General features: G+C 42.8%; 3 protein-coding genes across 4 annotated transcripts; 1 reads left to right on the top strand and 2 right to left on the bottom strand.

Moving 5' to 3' along the window:
• Positions 1 to 1,564: 1,564 nt before the first annotated feature.
• Positions 1,565 to 2,129, top strand: LOC308132258 (fatty acid-binding protein, liver-type-like; the record flags this gene model as incomplete). Its single annotated transcript, XM_080499269.1, has 2 exons — positions 1,565 to 1,888; positions 1,986 to 2,129. 2 exons carry the CDS (start codon positions 1,565 to 1,567, stop codon positions 2,097 to 2,099), a joined length of 438 nt encoding a protein of 145 aa, XP_080355395.1. The 3' UTR covers positions 2,100 to 2,129.
• Positions 2,130 to 2,242: 113 nt separating this feature from the next.
• Positions 2,243 to 17,496, bottom strand: smyd1b (SET and MYND domain containing 1b). Of its 2 annotated transcripts, XM_080499266.1 has the most exons (10): positions 17,252 to 17,496; positions 16,441 to 16,617; positions 7,289 to 7,502; positions 6,816 to 6,946; positions 6,591 to 6,629; positions 5,525 to 5,720; positions 4,136 to 4,228; positions 3,874 to 4,037; positions 3,574 to 3,742; positions 2,243 to 2,925 (listed from the first exon to the last, which is right to left on the bottom strand). In XM_080499266.1, exons 1-10 carry the CDS (start codon positions 17,371 to 17,373, stop codon positions 2,761 to 2,763), a joined length of 1,470 nt encoding a protein of 489 aa, XP_080355392.1. In that variant the 5' UTR covers positions 17,374 to 17,496; the 3' UTR covers positions 2,243 to 2,760. The 2 variants fall into 2 exon arrangements, with proteins under 2 accessions (XP_080355392.1, XP_080355393.1); XM_080499267.1 differs by lacking the exon at positions 6,591 to 6,629.
• A 2,064-nt stretch (positions 17,497 to 19,560) lies between these two features.
• Positions 19,561 to 20,985, bottom strand: LOC308132800 (sepiapterin reductase-like; the record flags this gene model as incomplete). The annotated part of the gene is made up of 4 exons (XM_080499984.1): positions 19,561 to 19,721; positions 20,193 to 20,480; positions 20,582 to 20,810; positions 20,887 to 20,985. The coding sequence occupies 4 exons, from the start codon at positions 20,983 to 20,985 to the stop codon at positions 19,561 to 19,563; spliced, it is 777 nt and encodes a 258-aa protein (XP_080356110.1).
• Between the last annotated feature and the right edge of the window lie 214 nt (positions 20,986 to 21,199).

Here is a 21,199-nt window from a genome sequence, read left to right as displayed (position 1 = left end):
TTGATCTTTCCCTTGGAGTGCTTCTGTGGACTGCCTTTGTCATTATATTTTTTCTGTATGAAAATAGAGATGGATCCTTACACTGCCCATCCAGATAAGTGCATGTTGAAATAAACTTTTGAGACTGAATAAAATGTTTCTTCTCAATTATTTTGCAGCCACCTGTGCATAAAACGTAAAATGTTTAGAATCCTTTCTTCAGGCATTAAAGACCAAGTCAGCATGAGTCTTATCAGGCCGCCAAGTTCGTCTATACTCTGCTATCACCACTTGTACAAAGCCTCATTAACCATCGTTATCGTTTTTATATTCAGCGTTGCATAATCCTGCACAGGACCCCTGCGTAAATCCAAAAGCTCCTCATGTGCCATGTGTGTGCTTTTTTTTTTTTTGTGGCAGCTCCAATGACACAATACCACTATTGCAACAGTTAGGGGGATTATCTTGTGCGATTGTCACCTTTGAGCCTTTTTTTTTTTATTATTAACTTTATGGTTCCATCTTTTAAGCAGGACTTCAATTGATTATAGACTCAACAGATTAATGAATTCCCAGATGATAACAGCCTGAAACAATAATTACATTTTTAAGTGACATTAGACTGATTTTATCTATATTTTCTAACTCGTGAGTTTTTCCTGTCAGCAAGCTTATCTTAAAAAGTGACATCATCTGTCTAAAGTACATTTCCAAATGTAGATTATAGTTCATAGAGTTAAAATCACAACACCCTCTACATGCGTTCACTCCCACTTCTATACATCATAAGAAACTAGAAACATTTGAAAGAATTCTGTTGTTATGACAAATATATATATATTATCATTGTGGCTTTGGAACCTCTAATAAATGACCTTAATCCAAACATATGCAGTCAGTTTCAGTGAAATTTAATTTTTTCGACACGATCGTGTGCAACTTCTCTGCTATATAATCTGCATGTCAAGATTTTTAGATTGAGAAGATTCTGTGACTGATCACCGGAACACATTGAAAAGTATATTTTACAAATAATATTTGATATATAATGATCTTGACTACACTCAAGATTTCCTTAAAAGTCATACAGCTATAGGGAAGGGAAGTGATGAAATGGCTGGCTCGAGACAACAGCAACAGAAAATTGAGTGGTAAAAGAATGAAAAAGAGGGAACAGAAATCAGTGTGAGGGGCTTAAGGGGAGGAAGGAAATAAAATGAAGGAAGAAAATAGCATTAACTTGAAAAGTATGACAAACATAACGTCCTGTCAGCAGTTGTTGGAGTAGGACACATGCAGTGTCATCATATGTTGGTGTGTATGACTTCTAACATGCATTTATTTGCAACAAAACTTAAAATACACATTCTCCTTTGTTGTCGTCCTTGTGCAGCAATAGTTGTCACTCTGTACCTCCTTTATCTCTGCAGGCCCTTATCTGCGGCCGTCGGTCTCAACTCTGCAGGATTATTTGGGCTGCTGTTGCCTTAATTGAGGACACCTGTAGTTAATGATTAAGCTGCTGCAGTTGTAGGTATAAAAGGGGCTGAGCGGCAGTGCTGCTTCACCTTCATTGTCTGCCACCATGTCTTTCGCAGGAAAATACCAGCTGGAGTGTCAGGAGAACTTTGAGCCTTTCATGAAGGCCATTGGTAAGAGAGCCGCTTCCAGACTTTGGTCATGTATGTTTTTGGCAAGATGTTTAGAGTGTTTAAATGCATGTTTTGCTGTCTTAGGTCTCCCTGATGAACTCATCCAGAAAGGCAAGGACATCAAAAGCATCTCCGAAATTGAGGAGACTGGCGACAACTTCAAAGTGACGGTCACCACTGGCCCCAAAGTCCTGGTCAACAGCTTCACAATCGGAAAGGAGGCCGAGCTGGAGACGGTCACTGGAGAGAAGGTCATGGTAAGGTGACCCAGTGGGGTCAGATTTGTAGTTGGCAGGTGCACAATGTTACTTAAAGGCTGTAAACATTGAGGCTGACTGTGTTGTGCTTCTTCAGGCGGTGGTTAGGCGGGAAGACAACAAGCTGAAGGTTTGCTTGAAGGGAATCGAGTCGGTCACAGAAATGGTGGACGCAAACACAATCGTCAACGTGAGTATTGTGAACTTCTGAGTTTCAGTGCTGCATTTTAAGCACCTTCATGGATTTTCTTTTCTTCCTGCAGACAATGACTGTCGGTGGGATTGTTTACAAAAGGACAAGCAAACGCATGTAAATGTATGCACTTAAAAATGAATAAAAAAAGATGAAATGCAAAGTGTCTCCTGGGTTTTAATCCAAACAGTTCTGCACTTACAGTAGTAGATTAAACATGAAGTGTGTACAAACTGATTCTATGGTTTACCCTGGCAGAACATCAGAACACTGAAGGCTCTCTTTAGCCAGGAAATGCTAACTTCCTCAAATGGCTCTAATCACAATGTTGAGTTTAAACTCTACATGATCCTGATCCAGACGTGTTTGTCTCGGTGAGTTATGTCATTCACTAGGGTTAACTTTTGAGGAAATGGTTTCCTCAGATTTTGACTTTTGGCTCGGAGTAAAAAAATTGCCTGATTTTTGCAGTTTGACAAAAGCACCCACTAGTGAACCTGCAAGTTTATTTACACGCACCTAAATCCTAAATGCTGCATCCTCCCCAATGGTGTACTTTGTGGTGTAGGCATTTAATGAGAAGTGCAGCTACAAAATATGAACCACATGTGATTAAATATGTAGACTTTTAAAACCTTCATTTTCCAAGTAAACATTTTGGTGTTTGACTGCAGTCTGATCACTTCCTCCTGTGGAAAAGATTCTTGATGCCCTCCTCCACAGACTTGGGTTCATGCATCATGGCCATTGGTTTGTTCTTCAACGCTGCCTCTCTCATACTGTGGTAAATGTACTCGTTCTGTTTGAACATCCTCAGCTCCATTTCAGTCTGCATACGCATCGCCTGTGTAGGAAGAAAGATGGTAACATCAGTCCCACAAATTTAAATCTTGCAGTTCGCACCCTGAAAATGCATTCTTTTAGGTCTTCTGTAATTTACTTTGCATGTATAGATTTCAATGTTTAAGCCAAATTGTTGCTACCAGGTAGTCTTTTGATAGATAATTTTAAATGTTCATGCTCAGACCTCACTAAGCATGTCTGAGCACAATTGAATACGGAGTCTGCAGCAAACTGAGATCCATGCTACATGCTTCCTCCCAAATTTCATAAAAGTAGCCCAGTAGCAACTTCACCATTCTGCTTTTGAACCATTTATTCTCGGGCACAATTTGTAACATTGATTCGATTCACCAGAATGAGAATATGTGATGGAAGAAATGTATTTAACTTTTAGGTGTAATTTACCCAAAGCATGTAAATATGACCTCCAAAATCTGTGTGCAGTGGGAGATTTTAAGCTTCTAATCCATTTGTAGATGGGAGTTGGATAGAGAAACCAAATTGCCACTGTCAGGGATTTTCCCGTAGGTTGATTTCTGCATATATCAATTCTGTATGAGATTTGTTAATGTCACAGTATAATCAGTTGCTGTCTCACTTTTTTGTAGAACAAATCAAATGTTTATATAATAGTTTTTGGGGTGTTTACCTCGAGGTCCTTGGTGATGGGATGGGTTGGCCCATGGGTGACCATGAGGATGGCGTAAGCTTTACAGATCATGCCATGTCCAACTTCTATCAGCCCTGCTTGCCAGTGGGTCACTCCTGCTCGCATGGCTGCCATCCCAAGTGCAGCGTTGTTTGGGTTGTACAGCTTCCTGCATGTTGGAGGTGGTGTTTAATCTACATATGAACGTTTTACACTGCAAGCTTGGTGTGTTTGTATTACAGAGTTGATATCCAACAGTCTTGTATTCATTGAAGAAAACTGCAAATTCTCTTCACTCACGTATATCCATCCACCATTTTGTGGGCGTAATCTGCAGCTTCTTCGAAGTACTGCAGGTAAGCCTGCACTTCACTCATCGTACTCCAGATCCTCAGCAGGTAGATGTGAGTATCGGCCAAAACCGGCTCTGTTTTCTTGATGCACTCCCTGCAGATTTTTACCACCTGGGGAAAAAAAGTGATTTGAAATCAAGGAACATTTTCCATCTTCCGTAACCACATTGAATCTACTTAATCAGATTTTTTGGGGGATGATACAATACCTCATGGTAGTCACCAGCCAAGCGAGAAGTTTCCATCTTCTCCATCATTTGAAAACAGTAATCTGTTGCCTCTTTAACTTGTTCGTCTGTCGGCTAAAAAGATGGAGATTTTTAAATGAAACACTCATTCAGCAAGATGACTCAAGAAAATTCACAATTAGTAGCCTGTTTAAATATTGTTTTGTATGTTATGCTGTTTATTTTCAACCTATTATCAGTAACCTTTTCTACAAAGATAAAGGTGAAAGACTTTATCTTCGCATTATCTTTAAAGGAACTTTGACTTGTTGAAGGACATTGTCCAGTGCTTTCAGCATGCCCAAGAGGACTTGGTTACGTTTTCTATCCTTATTGAACATTACACACACACGCACATGCACAGTACTTTAGTTTCTCTGGTGTGACTCAATTTACAGTCTTTCTGAATTACTACACTGTATGCACAATTATCAGCCATATGAGTATTTACACCATATCACTTTTACGGATATTTTCCAGCTCCAAGCTGTAAATGTTTTATGAACTGATGAAACAAAAGTGACTCTTAATGAACATGTTGGTGGACATGTTGCAATAGCTAGTTGGACCTTTGAAGATGACATTAAAATCAACTCCCAGAACTACTGCCAGTTCCTAGAGGACACTTTTGTCAAGTAGTGGTACAGAAAACTGCCTGCATCTTTCAAGAAGACCATGATTTATAAAGTAAACAATGCTCCATCACATGCGTCAATGTCCTCCACTGCATGGCTTTACATTAAAGGCCTTAAAGATGACAGGAAAATGACATGGCCCCATTTCAGAGAAAAAACCTGACTCTTACTTTCTTAAATATTCAGGTTTGCGCTTTATTAACAATTTGGATTGAGCGAGAGCGCTGTAGTTGTTGGGAAATAAAACTAATCATCGAAAATGCATCTTGCCAAACACAGTGTATACATTTTATGGCACGTCATGTAATTAAGCCTGAGTGGTCCTGGAAGCTGAATATAAATCATTTCATTTTTAATTTTTGGTTGTTGGATTTTTGGTTGCATTGTATATTTGGTTGAACAAATAAACAAATTTATATATATGTATATATATGTAATAGCTATTACTACTGCTACTATTAATATAACATAAATCTGACAAACAGACTATTTTCTGGTGTAATATAGCACAATAATTGAATCGATGAATCCAGTTAGCATAAGCAATATGAGAGGTTTCTGATAAGCAAGCGTGAGTGCATTGTAGGCAGAATCCACTTGGGCTTATCTTTGCTTAAAATAGTCACTGTGGCCGTGCTTCTCATGTTCCCGTCAGTCCTTATCACCCACGTCAGGACTAAATGTGGCGAGAGCCTTTGGGTCTTTTGTGTCATGCAATAGAATCACTGACTCAAACCTTGACACCTTCCTCTTCCCTTCCCGCCATCTTCAGGTCGTCTCCGGTTCGGTTCTTGCAGTGGTCACATGTGCAGTCAAAGAAATATTGTGTTTTCAACAGCCTCTGTCGCTCCTCTGACAGATTCAGGTAGTCTACATAAGAGACTGTCAGCTCTTCTCCCTCTGCGATTTTGCCCAGAGCTCGAAGCTCAATCCTGAGAAGGGGATACAGTGGAAGTCAAGCCAAAATATCTATTTACATAGACTTTGTCACAGTTATGAAGTGATGGTGAAACTCTGTTCCACATGTGGCTTTCAGTCAAGCTCACATGAAGGAGTGAAACAGTGAGACGTTAGTGAATGAACTACTTCCCAGGGTACACTTTAAAAGGTGTATTAAACTGAATTGTTTTATTGTTTATATGAAGTTTGAGATGAATAATTAAGAAAAAGAGCTTCACACAGCACTCATTTGAAGGACAGACACACAATGTGACTAGTCAGCAGCACACGGGTACAACGAGACAAACATAAGTCAATGCGGTTAAAAAAATCTATTAAAATAAAAAGGGTGTTATTTGTATTATCACAATAAACTGGATAAATGAAGGTTAGAGCATTCAAGGCGCATCCGCATCTAGATGTTGAAGAGTGGATGTCACATCAGGTGTTTGGTGCACACTACTAAAACAGATGAAGCAGGTTATGTGTGAAAGCATAATGATGCGTTTAGGGTTCTTGTCTCAATGGTGCTCTAATGCAGTGGTTCCCAAACTGTGTTCTGGGGTCCCTTTAGGGGGGCAGGAGCATCGAAAATGACAGGAGAGGCGTGAGACTTTGTAACAATAAAGCTAAACATGATCAATTTTCTGGTCAACTTTTTAAGATTTCTTCTGTTTGTCTTCATGGCCACTTGTCTTCGAATTCACCGTAATATTTAGATAGAGGAGCATTTAAAAGCAGATTTATAGACCTTCTTATAAAGGTATGAACAAGGGGGGGGGGAGGGGCCAGGAAATAAAGGTTGGGAACCACTGCTCTAATGAATGAATGACATTTAACAGGCTTCAGTTGAGCTAACGCACCTCCGTTGAGAATGATACATAGTATTCACAGCCGATTGACTGAAAGACAAACGGAGCAGTTTAACACCAAATAGCACAAACAGACATTTGCACGCATGACATCGAACACACGTACCACACATGAACACGCGCAAACTCTGAAACCACGGAGCATTTAGAACTTCTGATCATGTTAGAGACACTTTCAACTGAAGGTAAACAAAATGTTGAAACGACAATACGTACTTCCCATGGTTGAGGATCACAGTGCAGTTTGGCCAGCAGTCATGATTCACCAGGCACAAGTTTGGGAAAAGGCCAACTCCTACAGCCTGAAGGCCCCTCTGGTCACTCACAGAGAAGCCATTGCAGTTTATCTGTGAGGTTACAAGTTTAGATATTGAAACAGGACAAGACAATGTTCTGCTTTTATTACAAACAAACAGAAGGACACAGTGAAAATAACAATGTAATATAACATTTACTATCAAAGAAAAAACAGAGTGTAATTTTCAACCTCTAGTGTATTGAACTCCTTTCAGCAGAGAAAAAAAAATGTTGCTGTTAAGTTTGACACTGTTTGACACCGATTCACAAAGTGTTGTTAAGCAATAAATAAACAAATTTTAAGTTTATGTGAAGATTTGGTATCAGAGACTAAACTGATGATGATTGTCCACAATAGATATCAATCCCTGTTTGGAACCATTTGGACGTACCACTCCAAATATATGTGAGATGACATCAATTGTGTGCTGCTTGCTGTTACGAGGCCAGTAGTCCAAGAAGTTGTGGATGTCCACTTTGAACTCTTTCAGTTCATCTTCCTGCATGTCAGCAATGTGGTCCTCCAGCTCCTCCAGGGTGGTCAGCTGCATGTCGGATACCACGCCCCCATCTTTATCAAGGCGCCACATGATGCGAGCCGCCAGACTGATCATGCAAAAAAATCAATTAAGATACAGAATGTGTCACAGGAGGTCATAGCCAATCCAATCAGATTCACATTATCTCTAGACTTAAGGACTATTGACACATTAACACCAACTCCTGTGTAACCTGTTGTGTAAGTGTTGAAAGGGTTATAACACAGTATTACCTCTTATAATCAGAGCCCTGTCCTCTTATTAACCTCTGTCCTCACATTCACCTCAGGTACTTTCGGTTTGAAGAACCGGCTCAAACCAGCTCTTGTTTTCCCCAAAAACTTTACCTTTGCCATGACGTATGCATTGACTCATGTAGAGACCACTATCTGACTGTGACCAATCACAAGCATGAAATACCTTCTGAGACCAAATAAGGGGTCCGCCGAGGTCAAGAGGTCATGTTCAACTGTATAAATCTTATGCTCCGTCAAAGTACGAGGCTTCTATTCTGTACTCTTGTAGTGCATGTATGGTTGCCCTGAATGCATTCAGTACAATAAAGACTCCTGCAATTCATCCAGACAACGGTTTGACTCTTCTTCATAACCAAACGGACGCGCGGAATTGATGATAATTCCAACAATTTGGTGACCCCGACGTGATGAAGAGGTAAATACTTCGGATGAAAATCTTCTTCACACTGATAGACGATCTTGGGCCGGCCACCTGAATAAAAGGTAAGAAGGTATTATCCTTCAAAAATTCAAGGTCCTCTTCCAGTGTGTTGAGATAAGTAATCTGTAATTTTGATAAAATACTGTTGTCTGTTTGAATGGGAAATTGGGAAAAGTTGTATTATGGGTCGCCCAGCAGTGGGCAGGAAATAATTACTGTAGATCTTGACCAGATTATTGTGTGAAATAATTTGTATTATGGGTCGCCCAGCAGTGGGCAGGAAATAATTACTGTAGATCTTGACCAGATTATTGTGTGAAATAATTTGTATTATGGGTCGCCCAGCAGTGGGCGGAATAATAACTGCAGATCTTGACCAGATTATTGTATGACCGGCCCGTACGCGGAGGGCAGGAAAAGATATCCGTGTTGCGAGTCACGGTCAGATTCAAAATAATTGTATTCGTGTAGAAATTTGGGCTTGAAGTTACGTGACGGCTGGGTCTCGTGAAGTAAAAAAAAAAAAAAAGAGAGATAAGATGGAAGGTGAATTTGACAGGGAAGAGGACTGGTTCGACATATATGATGTTGCAGAAAACGAAAATGGACAGAATCTTGAAACACAATTCAAGAATGCGGTGAATATATATGTGGGTAATTATACCAAGAGAGAACGAGATAAGGTTAGAAAAAATGCAGAAGATTGGTTTGAGGAGATGGGTAAAGGAGGTTGGATATCTCGGAAGAGTTCAAGTAAATGTTTGATGGGAATATGCGGTAAAGCTGAACAATGTTACTTGAAAAAGCTGAAATCTTTGGAAGAAAAGGGACTGGTCGGATTCTCTCGGGGTGCGAGAAAAAGGAGAGTATCGCATAGTAAGATCAATGAGTGGAAGGGCATTGTGAGGAATTTATACATGACTGCACTGGTGTGTGAAAAAAATTATAAGAGAAAGTCAGATGCAGAAGTGAAAAAAATTGAAGACTCAGGGGGAGAGGAAAAGAGACGGAGTGAGAAAGGAGGGGGGGCCCCCCTCAGCGCGCCGGCTGTCTGTCTCAGTGAGATTCCTGCTTTTAATGTTGATGCAATGCCTTCCTCCTCTGGACTGTACCCCACATTACCTGCACCACACGTCAACATAGATCCTCCACCTCAGTACGAATTACCACAGTCAGACATTCCACCCAATCCGTTCAATCCATTCCGAACCACCTGCATGCCCACATTTGAAATTACGAGTGGAGTGTTAAAAGGAGAACTTCATGACAAAGGGGCTCCCACGGGTAGATACGTGATTGAAAAGCCACCAGTTCAGCCAAGATCAAAGCTTTCAGCCGATCCAATTTACCCATACCTACTGGCACCGACCCCAGATGCCAAACCCAAAACACGAGACAGAAAACCATCAACCCTGACTTCTCCCCAGACCTCCTATCCTCTTGACCACTTTTTGGCCCCGACAGCGTCTTTTGACAGCATTCCTGACCTCCCCCCGTGCCCCCTCCCCGCGCATTCCTCCCGTCCCCTGACTCCCTCTGACAACCCCCGCCGACTACAACCACCTCTGACCCCAGCGCTCACACCATCACAATCCCAGACTGAGACTCCACGTAATCGACCAGACTCACAGGGACTCCTTGCTTCATTACAGCAGTCATTGCGGCAACGACGGGTTAGGATGAAGCAGCCGGAGACTGACGCAGATAGCGACAACGACGAACAAAGCACAGAATGGGGAGACGATTCCCAATCTACATCACGCACACCACGGCGACATGACATGAGTCTCAGAAAAAAACAACCTGCAGGCGACAAAGGTAGTCAATTTCCGCTGTTCACAAAAATGGGACCCAATGGTCAGGTGAGCACGTACAAGGCCTGGACTTTCTTAGAAGTACAGGGCATAGTGGATGCCCTGCCTCCCATCGCGGAGGGGGGCCTCCGCTGGTTGAATGGGGTACTGAAACATTGCACCGGCATGACACTTGCATGGGGGGACATGAAAGGAGCCATAGGCAGAGCTTGCACTCAGACACAGTTTGAAGCAGTGGTTAGCCGCTCAGGCTTAGGAAGTCTGTCTCTCGATACTCAGTTGACCACAACATTCTTCACTTCCCTTACAGCAGCCCTCGAGGACGTCTTCCCTGTTCCTCCCTGTTCAGTGGAGGATCTCACTTTTGAACTAAAAAACAATGAGTCCGCTGATGAGTTTATACAACGAACGGAGAGTGAATTTATTAGTAAAACAGGTTCACACCCCTCAAAGGATGCAACCACCGGACTAATGTATAAACTAGGAGTAGAGAAGGGACTCCCGTTACAGGTTCTTACTAAGCTACAAGACGACCCCGAACACAACGCCCGTCCGTTGAAAACATGGAAGTTGCACGTCACACATCACTTAAAAAGATATGTAGATCAAAACCGCAAGGAAGGCAAGGAAACTGAAATCCTTCAGAAAAAATTGCTTCACATGCAGCTAAAAAAGGAACAGAAAGTACAGGCTCCAGTTAGGCCTAAAGAATCCCCTCCGACCCAAATTGACGATTCAAGTGCTTCAATAATACCTGTGATGTCTAGTGTGATGTTTCAGGGTCGCGGAGGTTTTGGTGGACGGGGAGGAGGTCGTTATCCGGCGCCACAACGACAGATGACACCTGGAGGTGTTGATTACAGCACCGCCGTCTGCTGGGTATGTGGTCAGGTTGGCCACATCTCCCGGAACTGCCCGCAAAACAACCAGCAAAGGGGGAGAGGCCGTGCATCTGGCTGGAGAGGTCCTCCACGGATGCCGCCACTTGGTGGTCAGAATCAGGTGATGCAACCTCATTTCATGCCACCACAACCGTCATGGCCGACAGGCACATGGGAGGCTCCTGCCCAACAACACATGCCCCCGCAGCAACAGCAACCGCCGCGAGGAGGCAGTTATCCACAATGACAGGGCCCGGAACCAGTTTTGGAACCTGGGTTGCAGGAACCCAGAGTTCTTATGACAGTCGGTGAACAACAATTTTCTTTTATGGTGGACACAGGTGCTGGAACATCCACTCTGAACGAACTGCCACGCCAGGCTGCTCTCTCCAAAAGATCTATTGAACTCACTGGTTTTGAGGGTCAATCAACTTCCTGCAAATTCACAAAACCCCTCCTCACAAAGTTGGGTGCACAGACACACTCCTGTTCTTTTGTATATGCTCCTCAGTGTCCAGTAAACCTCCTGGGAAGAGACCTGCTGGCCGTGTTCACACCTTTGCTGAAATGCCATTCTGCTGGCATTCAAATGACATTGCCTGATGGAACTGTATTGAACTGCTCAGATGATGTGGCTGCCCTTATGCTCCCGTTGTGGGAAACCAGCAACTCGACTCAAGTTGCTGACATCTACTGGGCTGCTGTGCAGATCACCGCACATAACTGGAGGTCTGTCACTGATTTTGTCAACAGCTGGACGCCATGGATGATGACTCTCTCTCCCCTGAGACCTCCTCCTGACCCTCTGCATTGCACTATGTACTATGACAGATGTGATGACACTTGTTATTTGGATGCATTTGACAAATCTCTTGCAGACTCGATGGACTCCATGACCCCGACCTACCTGGTAGTAGGTCCGCCGGGTGCATGTTTATCCATCTCGCTCACAACAGAACAACGGGAGTGGTATATGATGCGGACACCACCCCCACCCATGGTACCCTGTGCACCACACGTCACACTGCTAATTAGCCCCAAACACACCGCCAAAGATCTAGGGCCTTTTGCAGCAGACTGTGAAAAGACCACAGACTGGTGTACAACCACCAGATTGGACCTTATGTATTCTAAATCCTTGCAGGCTTATCGCATCCCCGTTCCCCCACATCTCACAACATTCTCTGTAATTTATGAACATCATCTTCTCCCACGATCACATGGCCGTGAAACCACTGACTCCGAACACACTGCAACGTTGTTGTCTTCCGTGCCCGAATCTGTTTGGTCCACAGGAAAAGACGATGTCGGACATGTCCAGACTACTCCGGTGACCTGGAAACACGACCCCACCCCGGTGTGGGAACGTCAGTATCCGATCCCAAATGAAGCCAGGTTAGCAATTCAAGGTACCATCGATAACCTTTTGATGGCTGGCGTACTCCAACCAACGACGGAGCCTTCTCCATGGAACACGCCATTGCTTCCAGTAAAGAAAGGCCCAGGAAAGTACAGGATGGTCCATGACCTTCGAGCTGTGAATGCGCACGTAACCACGCCTGTTCTCCCAACCCCTAACCCATTTACTGCCTTGTCTCAACTGACCCCTGAACACAGATTTTTCACTGTCATTGACCTTGCTAATGCTTTCTTTTCGGTCCCTATCTCCTCGCAGGTTCAGCCCATGGTGGCATTCACGTGGGAGGGAGTTCAGTACACCTACACGCGTCTGCCCCAAGGGTTTGTTCTGTCTCCTGGCATTTTCAATGCGGTTCTCCGTAAGGTTCTGTCTCCTTTGTCACTCTCGGAGGGTGTCCTCCTCATCCAGTATGTGGACGACATCCTCCTGGCTGCACCAACTGAAGAATCTGCTCTAACTGCAACTCACAATCTCCTACTTCATCTTAACGCTTCAGGTCTGAAATGTTCCCGTGACAAACTGCAATGTGCTCGCACACGCGTGACTTTTCTTGGACGAGAAGTCTCCTGTAACGGCTCTGGCATGCTGTCATCTCACCGCTGTGCTGTTCTTTCCCATCCTAAACCTGAAAATGTCAAACAAATGCTTTCTTTCTTGGGTTTGTGCAACTTCTCCAGATTCCATGTCCCAGACTATGCGGAACGCACACATATCTTGCGGCGCCTGGTAAACGAAAAAGGCATGAGAAACCTTACTGCTAAGCTGGACTGGGACATACATACTGAACGAGCGTTTGTCTCGCTTAAACAACTTCTTTCTTCTGCTGCTGATGCTGCTCTCCCTGACTATACACTTCCTTTTCACCTTGATGTTTCAGCAAAAACAAACAGTGCTTCTGGTGTGTTGCACCAGAAGCAAGGGGGAGAGAGAAAGGTCCTAATGTACATCTCCACACCATATGAACAATATGAGGCACGACACGCCCTGTGTGAAGCTCTGGCATCAGCAACAACTCGATTACTACAAAAAACAGCACATGTTGTTATGCAACATCCACTGACTATACACTGCTCACATGAGCTAGTTCAGTTAGTGGACAGCAAAGCTTTCACAATGACATCAAAACGACAAACAGACATTGACAAAGCACTGACACAACCACACATCACATGGACACATGAAGGAATCAATATGGCCGACGCTGTGTTGGAAGGAAAACCACATAACTGTACAGAACTGACTCTACGAGAAAACAAACTCAGAGACGGACTGCACACGACACCCATCCCAAACCCTGACCTCACACTCTACACCGACGGGTGCTGTCACAGAGATCTTACAGTAAACGAACTAGTTTCAGCATGTGCAGTGGTAGAACAGGAACAAGACACTGGCTATTTGTACATAAAAGTAAGCAAAAAGATTGAAGGGAAACAATCGGCTCAAAGAGCAGAAGTAGTTGCAATGTGCGAAGCATTGGAGCTAGCTGAAGGTTGCACTGTAAATATTTTCACAGACTCAGCTTACGTTTGTACAATAATACATGTAACCCTGACAGAATGGATCAGAAATGATTTTGTTACAGCTGGAGGTGAACAGGTGAGACATCTCCCAGACATACACCGACTTCTACGAGCGATAAACCTACCAAAAGAAGTGGCTGTTGTTAAATGTAAAGCACACACAAATGGGATAGATCCCATTACCCGAGGAAACCGTGCAGCTGATGAGGCAGCCAAAATGGCCGCCGGGTACCAACCAGCTGACACCCAGATGGTTCTAAGAACCTCAGAAACACTTTCTGAATTAGAACCTGAACAGGAACAGCACCAGGTTTCCCCGGAGGAACTATCCGGCTGGATATCAAAAGGTGCAAAAAAGGATGAGAAGGGCATATGGAGAAAAGACGGAAAGATTGCAGTCCCACAATCCACATTGATAACACTGATACATGAAGCACACAGTCCATCACATTCAAACCTGAAGGAAGTTCGGAGGAGGTTGGAAAAATGTTGGTGGCATCCCTACATGTTGCAAGTATGTCAAAATGTGTTGTCTGAATGTGTGACGTGTGCACTGTACAATTCCAAACCAACAACTAAACCAGAGCCCGGTAAAGGAGCTCAGACCCAGGTAACAGAACCAGGACAACTTGTTGTAATGGATTACACCGACATGCTCATTCCAGTTAATGGACAAAGGTACCTTCTGGTACTAACAGATGCCTGGTCAGGGTGGCCAGAGGCATATCCGGCTCGGCGTGAAGACGCCAGCACAGTGGTTAAGTGTTTGGTGAACCATTACATCCCGCAACACGGGTTCCCCAGAGTGATACAATCAGACAATGGAACTCATTTCAAAAACAAACATCTTCAATTAGTGGAGAAAATGTTGGGACTCAAACATAGGTTCGGATCGGTTTATCATCCCCAGTCTCAGGGACTGGTGGAACGGATGAACCGCACTCTGAAGGACAAACTGGGAAAGATTGTTCACTCCACCTCTATGAACTGGCTGCAGGCTTTACCACTGGCACTTATGTCAGTCAGAATGTCCCTAAGTGGGACAAGGACACAGACGCCTTTTGAGGCATGCACGGGTAGACCTTTTCCAGGTCCCCAGACTCGACTGGTAACGTACACAAATGAAAAAATCAATGCACAAGCGAGAGAAGTTGCTAATCAATTCTGCAGACTCTCTGATCTTCCAGGTGACCCGAAACCAGACGAGGCTGCAGTCGCTGACGTCACAGGACAACCAGCCCTGCCCAAAGGACAGGTGTACCTGAAATCCCTGAAACGAAAGTGGTCTGAACCTCGCTGGACCGGACCATTCGCTGTCACCGAAAGAACCTCCCATGCAGTCCGACTCCAAGGAAAGGGGGACACCTGGTACCATCTATCCCACACGACAACGGCGCTTCCCTCTTCGGCTGAAGAGACCGGACGCCGTGAAACACCTGCTGACCAGCAGGACCGGACCTCCTCGGCTGAGGAACCAAAGACCACCTCAACAAAAGAGGCAGAATAATCCTCTGGTGGCTCATCAAGGATCAGGTAGTCCACCCTGATCCTCGGCGGGACGAGAGATCGGAAGACGCCCCAGAAAGGAAAAGGTGCAAGACCTCCCTTCACCAAGAGAGCGAGAAGGAGTGCTCCTCTCCAACAAGTGGTGTGCCAAACCACCTCCATAGTTCTCTCTCTCTCTCTCTCTCTCTCTCTCTCTCTCTCTCTCTCTCTCTCTCTCTCTCTCTCTCTCTCTCTCTCTCTCTCTCTCTGTTTATTCCGCTATTGAAGTATCATAATCATGTTTGAAGTAATTACTTGAATATAAGGTCTCAAAATGATGTTTTGACAGTTGTGATTGTTACATTTTTGGACAAAGCCCAAAAAGGGATAAATATATATATTTTTTTAGTATCTTTATTTTTTAGGCACATTTCCTTGTGTTGAGCTTTGATAAGCTCAAAAGGGGGATTGAAAGGGTTATAACACAGTATTACCTCTTATAATCAGAGCCCTGTCCTCTTATTAACCTCTGTCCTCACATTCACCTCAGGTACTTTCGGTTTGAAGAACCGGCTCAAACCAGCTCTTGTTTTCCCCAAAAACTTTACCTTTGCCATGACGTATGCATTGACTCATGTAGAGACCACTATCTGACTGTGACCAATCACAAGCATGAAATACCTTCTGAGACCAAATAAGGGGTCCGCCGAGGTCAAGAGGTCATGTTCAACTGTATAAATCTTATGCTCCGTCAAAGTACGAGGCTTCTATTCTGTACTCTTGTAGTGCATGTATGGTTGCCCTGAATGCATTCAGTACAATAAAGACTCCTGCAATTCATCCAGACAACGGTTTGACTCTTCTTCATAACCAAACGGACGCGCGGAATTGATGATAATTCCAACAGTGTCTACACTGGATTTCATGGGTTAAAAACAGCATGACGCAATAAATGCTGGTTAAAAAAAATAAACATGAGATGACCAGAAAAGTATTGTCAGTTGATAGCAATACCAAGAAAAACAACAGCAAAATTAAACCTGCGATAAGGCTGTGGCTTTGAAAGTTGTTTACTGATGTAAAAATACAAACAAAGACATGCAATGAATGTGAAGAAGCCGCACATATACACATCTAGAGGCTTTAACATACATACATTATTTACAAAAGATTCCAGATAAAGTTTTGCTTTGTTGTCTCCTACCGGATGTTCTCATTTGGTGCTTTGCCATAAGCCTTGATGGCGCCACACTCTTGCTTGTGCTCGGCCCAGCCGGCACGCTGGCAGGTTCGGTCACAATAATGGGCAAATTTACACTGTCCACACCTCTGGAGCTTGTCTTGTCTGCGGAAACAACTGTGGCAAATACGCTCTGATAGACTGAAGGGGGAAAAAAAGAGAAACACAAACAAATATTAATCAAATTATTCATAAACCACAAATAGGTATGCACGCACGCACGCACGCACAAAAACCAGACTTTGGACTTTGATTTGAGATTATTCAGATTTGTGTGTTTATAACTGCTGTAAAACATTTCACTATTGGCTGTAAAGACATATTAATGTGAAGCATGTCATAGTTGAATGTTTCTGTCTCTTGAAAGTCCAAAATTGGGATCAAGAAAATAATAAGCACCGACTATTGTCTTTGAGATCAATATTTGTTATGTAACACCCTTTTAAGCTACTACTTAGCTTGTTGAATGAAAATCAATGATGTCTGAAAACAAAAGTTGTTAAAGGGTGAATTTAATTTCTGATGTTTCTTATTTGCTGCCTTAGTATCAGGATGAATTTGCTAAAGCTTCATCATGACATCCACATACTAAAATTAGTGAATTGGAAATTAAAACTGGGTTTGACCCCCCCCCCCCGAAAAAACTGATATGGGCTTCCATAGTAGATTTGCATGGATGACACCTGGACTGAAAAATGCAAAGTACACAACATATCTTTCAAGCACATCCTTGACTACTAAATGTCTTCATCCACAAGCAGCGTCTTCACCATACCTGTCAAATGCAACGGCTGAAAGACTGGCTTCCGAAAAAATTACATCTCCGGCCCAGAACTCTTTGTTGGTCTTCAAACCCCTCCCCTTTCCAGGTGAATCAAATACTGTCACGTTCTCCATGGTCGACGCACCGGTTCCAGAGTACTGTGTCGGTTGAATGGTGAGGCTGAGGGAGGAGTACTTCAGCAGTAAAGAGGCAGGGTGGTGGTGGGAACTGTAAACCAATATGTGTCCTCTATTGCTCTTCAATGACAACTGCACATTCTTCATCCAAAGCATTAAAATAGCCCCACTACTTCAACTGTACCAAGAGCTTTAGAAAATGGGTTGTTGAAGGTTTGTCATGTTGATAGATAAAGAACTTTCATGTCTTCAACAAGCAAATTTGTCAATTTACTCAACATGTCATTAACTTTACCATTAATAATTGTGATATTACAGTGTCTCACTTTTTAATTTAAGCATTCAGTCACTTTTTTTTGCATTTTCTCCACCTGAATAGTGGAAATAACCCCCGACTCCAGTCTTGAATTGGTAGGTGCCCTCTCTCTGAGGGTTATTTTTGTCTGTCAGTTGTGGCTGTCTGTCAGGAGTCAGTGGTGATGCTGAACAGCTGCGAGAAGTTTGACAGGAACAGAGCTACTCTACGCTGTTCTGGTGCTTTCTGCAACAACCCCCCCCCCCCCCCCCCCCCCCCCCCCCCCCCAACACAAACTCTTTCTCTCCCTCCCTCTCTCTCTCATCCCATCTTTGCATACATCTTAAGACATAACATAATGAAGAGAACTTAACACGATGACCCATTCGCTAAAAAGAGGGAGAGAAGCACGAGGACAAGTATCAGTCCGCTCTGACTGGACATCAAAGCTCACAACTTTTTTAGTCTGTTACTGTTTCTGTGTTTTCTTTATTTCTCTCTGTATATGTGAACTCACGTTCTCATTCTGGCCAATTGTTGATCCGCATGTTCAAACCACAGTTTGTGAAAACATGATCCAAACCTCTAGCTTTCAGAATTTCCTGTGTAAGTTACACTTGATTACAGTTACTAGTTTCTTTGTTTTTTTCTAACTTGTCCTTTATTTATACAGGTAATCTCCTTGACACAAGTTGTCATTTTCAAGAGAGAAAAGCCTTCAGCCTTACAGGTTAGAGAAGCAAGCTTGTGATCAGAGGTTCGCTGAATTCTTCTTGCATTTGCCAGCATGCCAAAAATAGATCTATAGAAAATGTTGTACCGATTTCACAGTTTGTATAAGGTAGTGTGCAATTATTGGTAAGCTGTTTGCATTTTGTTGATTAGTTTGTCTTATTTACTTGATTTTAAAAAATACCTTTTTATTTGGAAATCTAACTCCTGCATCACTTTTATTTGTCCCAGAACGGACGTTGATATAACGTGAACATAACATTTTTCTACTGTGCAAGATTAAGTGATTCCATCGTCTTGAACCATCAATCAAAAAAGTTATATTCCCAATAATTTCATCTGAAGATGGATTCATAAATTAGAGGAAGATGGTCTATAATCTAAATGTTAGCACTTCTTTAAAGAAAATGATTTCTGAATCTATGTCAATGAGGAGAATAACAAAACAACTGATTTAAAATGGTAAAACACAGCTGTGCAAGGCTATCTATATCTCATGATTGAATAAAGGACCACAGGTACATCAATACAAATGTATTGTGACTTATAGTCGGACATCTTTCATGTTGCAATGAGGCGGAGTGAGTTAAGTCTTCCCGCAAACAGGGGTTTAATGAAAAAGCAATAGAAACGAAAATGGTTTTAACTGATATGAAAGCAAGCAAACTCTGGCGAGAAGGTTCAAGTGAGAAAACAGCAGCTCCACAACTGTGATGAAAGAAATGAATAACAGATGCACAGAAATGTCAGCCTTCTGAATGCACCACTATTTTTATTCTAAAATGAATTTACAATAGTATAGTGATGCTATAACATTTTGTATTGTATTATGTTTTAACATCCAAAATCTACAGCAAAAAGGTTTTCAACATCAACATTAAACATGCAACGTGTTGAAAGACAGAAGAAAAAAAAGAAAGAGCAGATTTGAATAGTTCACAGTTTGGGACTTCACTGTAAATGTTTTTTTTTGTCATTGATTAATCATCTAACATTCAGATTGTATTGATTAACTCAAGACTTGAGTCCATTTTTTGTAAATACAAAGTAACATCAATTAATGTCAATTATTTTAATTGACGTCACATTTATCTAAAAGAAAATGCAATGATTGGCAGGATATGAACAAAAGTATTCTTCACAGTTAGATAAACAACTTAACTTTGGACTTCAAAGAAGTCAATGTGTTTGCCTGAAGGAAAGTCATTTTCCAGGAGCAATTTCATCAGTTTGGCTGCAGACTCTTTACAAGGAAAGAGATGATGACTGACACCTGTTATCCTTTGAATGTCCTCCTGCATCTCTGTGTCCATAGGACCTGCAGGAAAGCAGAGACAAGTTAGGATTCTATTATATGTTGTTTATCTTACAGAGCATTACATGCAGTGGTTACATAAGGAGCTGCAATTTTTTTTTTCTTTTGAGCTGTTGTATGCTGTTTTACACTGGATCCTTACTTTGGTTTAATATGTAAAGTATGAAAACAAATATTCCCTTTTTACCCTGCAGAATAAAAGCTCTCTGTCTATCTACTTATAGTGATTGAATTTAACAGCTCAGCTTTGACATGAGCCTTTCTTGGAAGAATGTTGTCAAATGACTCTGAAATAAAAGAAATACCTGAAAATGTAGGGTTTCCTGAATTATTCACTATCAATATCTGCTTCCAACATTAAACAAATGTGTAACTGAACTGTACTGTTAAAATCCTTTTGTTTTGTGGGGTTGCAGTGTCAAAACAGAGAAATAACGAGCCGGCTGGCCAGTTTTTGGAACGAGCAATGTATACCTGGGGAGTAACTAAGTACTTTGACATTTGGTTCATCCTCAGCCAGCACCTTGAACATCATTTTCCGAGCCGCTTTGGCGGTGCAGTACAACACCCAGGACGATGAGGCCTCCAGAGCGTACAGTGACGAGACATTGACCACAGTCCATCGCAGGCCTGGTCTGCTTGGAAACGCCTGGAGGATTCCTGCTGTCAATGCCAGAGCTGAGCTCACGTTGAATGCCATGTAAGAACTCACTATCCCAGGATCAGTGAAATTAACAAAGCTGGAAATTTCACCCAATGAGCCTGCGAGCGGAGGACAGACAAGGTGGGGAAAAAGTGTGACTTCTATTCATCAAAACAAAATCAGTGAAATTCAAACGAGCTCACACAACGACAGCTCTTACCAGCATTGTTAATGAGAAGCACGTGATCCGGCTCATTTACAGCCTGCTGTCTTGCTACTGTCACTGTTTCATTCACTCCATCTTTTGTGCTCAGATCAGCTGTGATGCACTGAATTAGCAGCTGCTGCTCCTCACAGAAGCTTTGCAGCTCCATCCTCAGCTCCTGCAGCAGAATCCCAGAGCGAGCAACCAGCAGGAGGACGGAGCCGGGCTGCAGCAAATAGACAACCTGGAAAAGCACAAGCCATTTGGTCATTGTTTTCTCTCTGTCTCTGATGCTTCTCTTTCTAGTATTGATTGCTTACTTGGTGAGTCAGTGCCCTCCCAAACCCTTTTGAGGCTCCTGTGATGATACAGAGGCTCCTGCCCAGAGTATTCAGGTTTTCAGTGTGGATGACAGACATCTTGTCCAATTTCAGCAGAGATAAACACGCTGATGGTGAAGAAGGTGTTGGTTTTGTCAGCTTGAGGGAGCTTTGGCAACATGTTGCTGCTTTTATAACCCAACATTAGCATGTAGAACTAAAGCATTTCGCAAAGACACATGCTCACTCAGAACTGCATGACCTTCCAACAGTAGGGGTGTGCGTAAAGCCAATGTTACAGTCAACTTCAGTG

The sequence above is a fragment of the Blennius ocellaris genome (genome assembly GCF_963422515.1).
Source record: "Blennius ocellaris genome assembly, chromosome: 7".
NCBI classification, from domain to species: domain Eukaryota; kingdom Metazoa; phylum Chordata; class Actinopteri; order Blenniiformes; family Blenniidae; genus Blennius; species Blennius ocellaris.
This window is presented reverse-complemented; position numbering and strand designations above follow the sequence as displayed.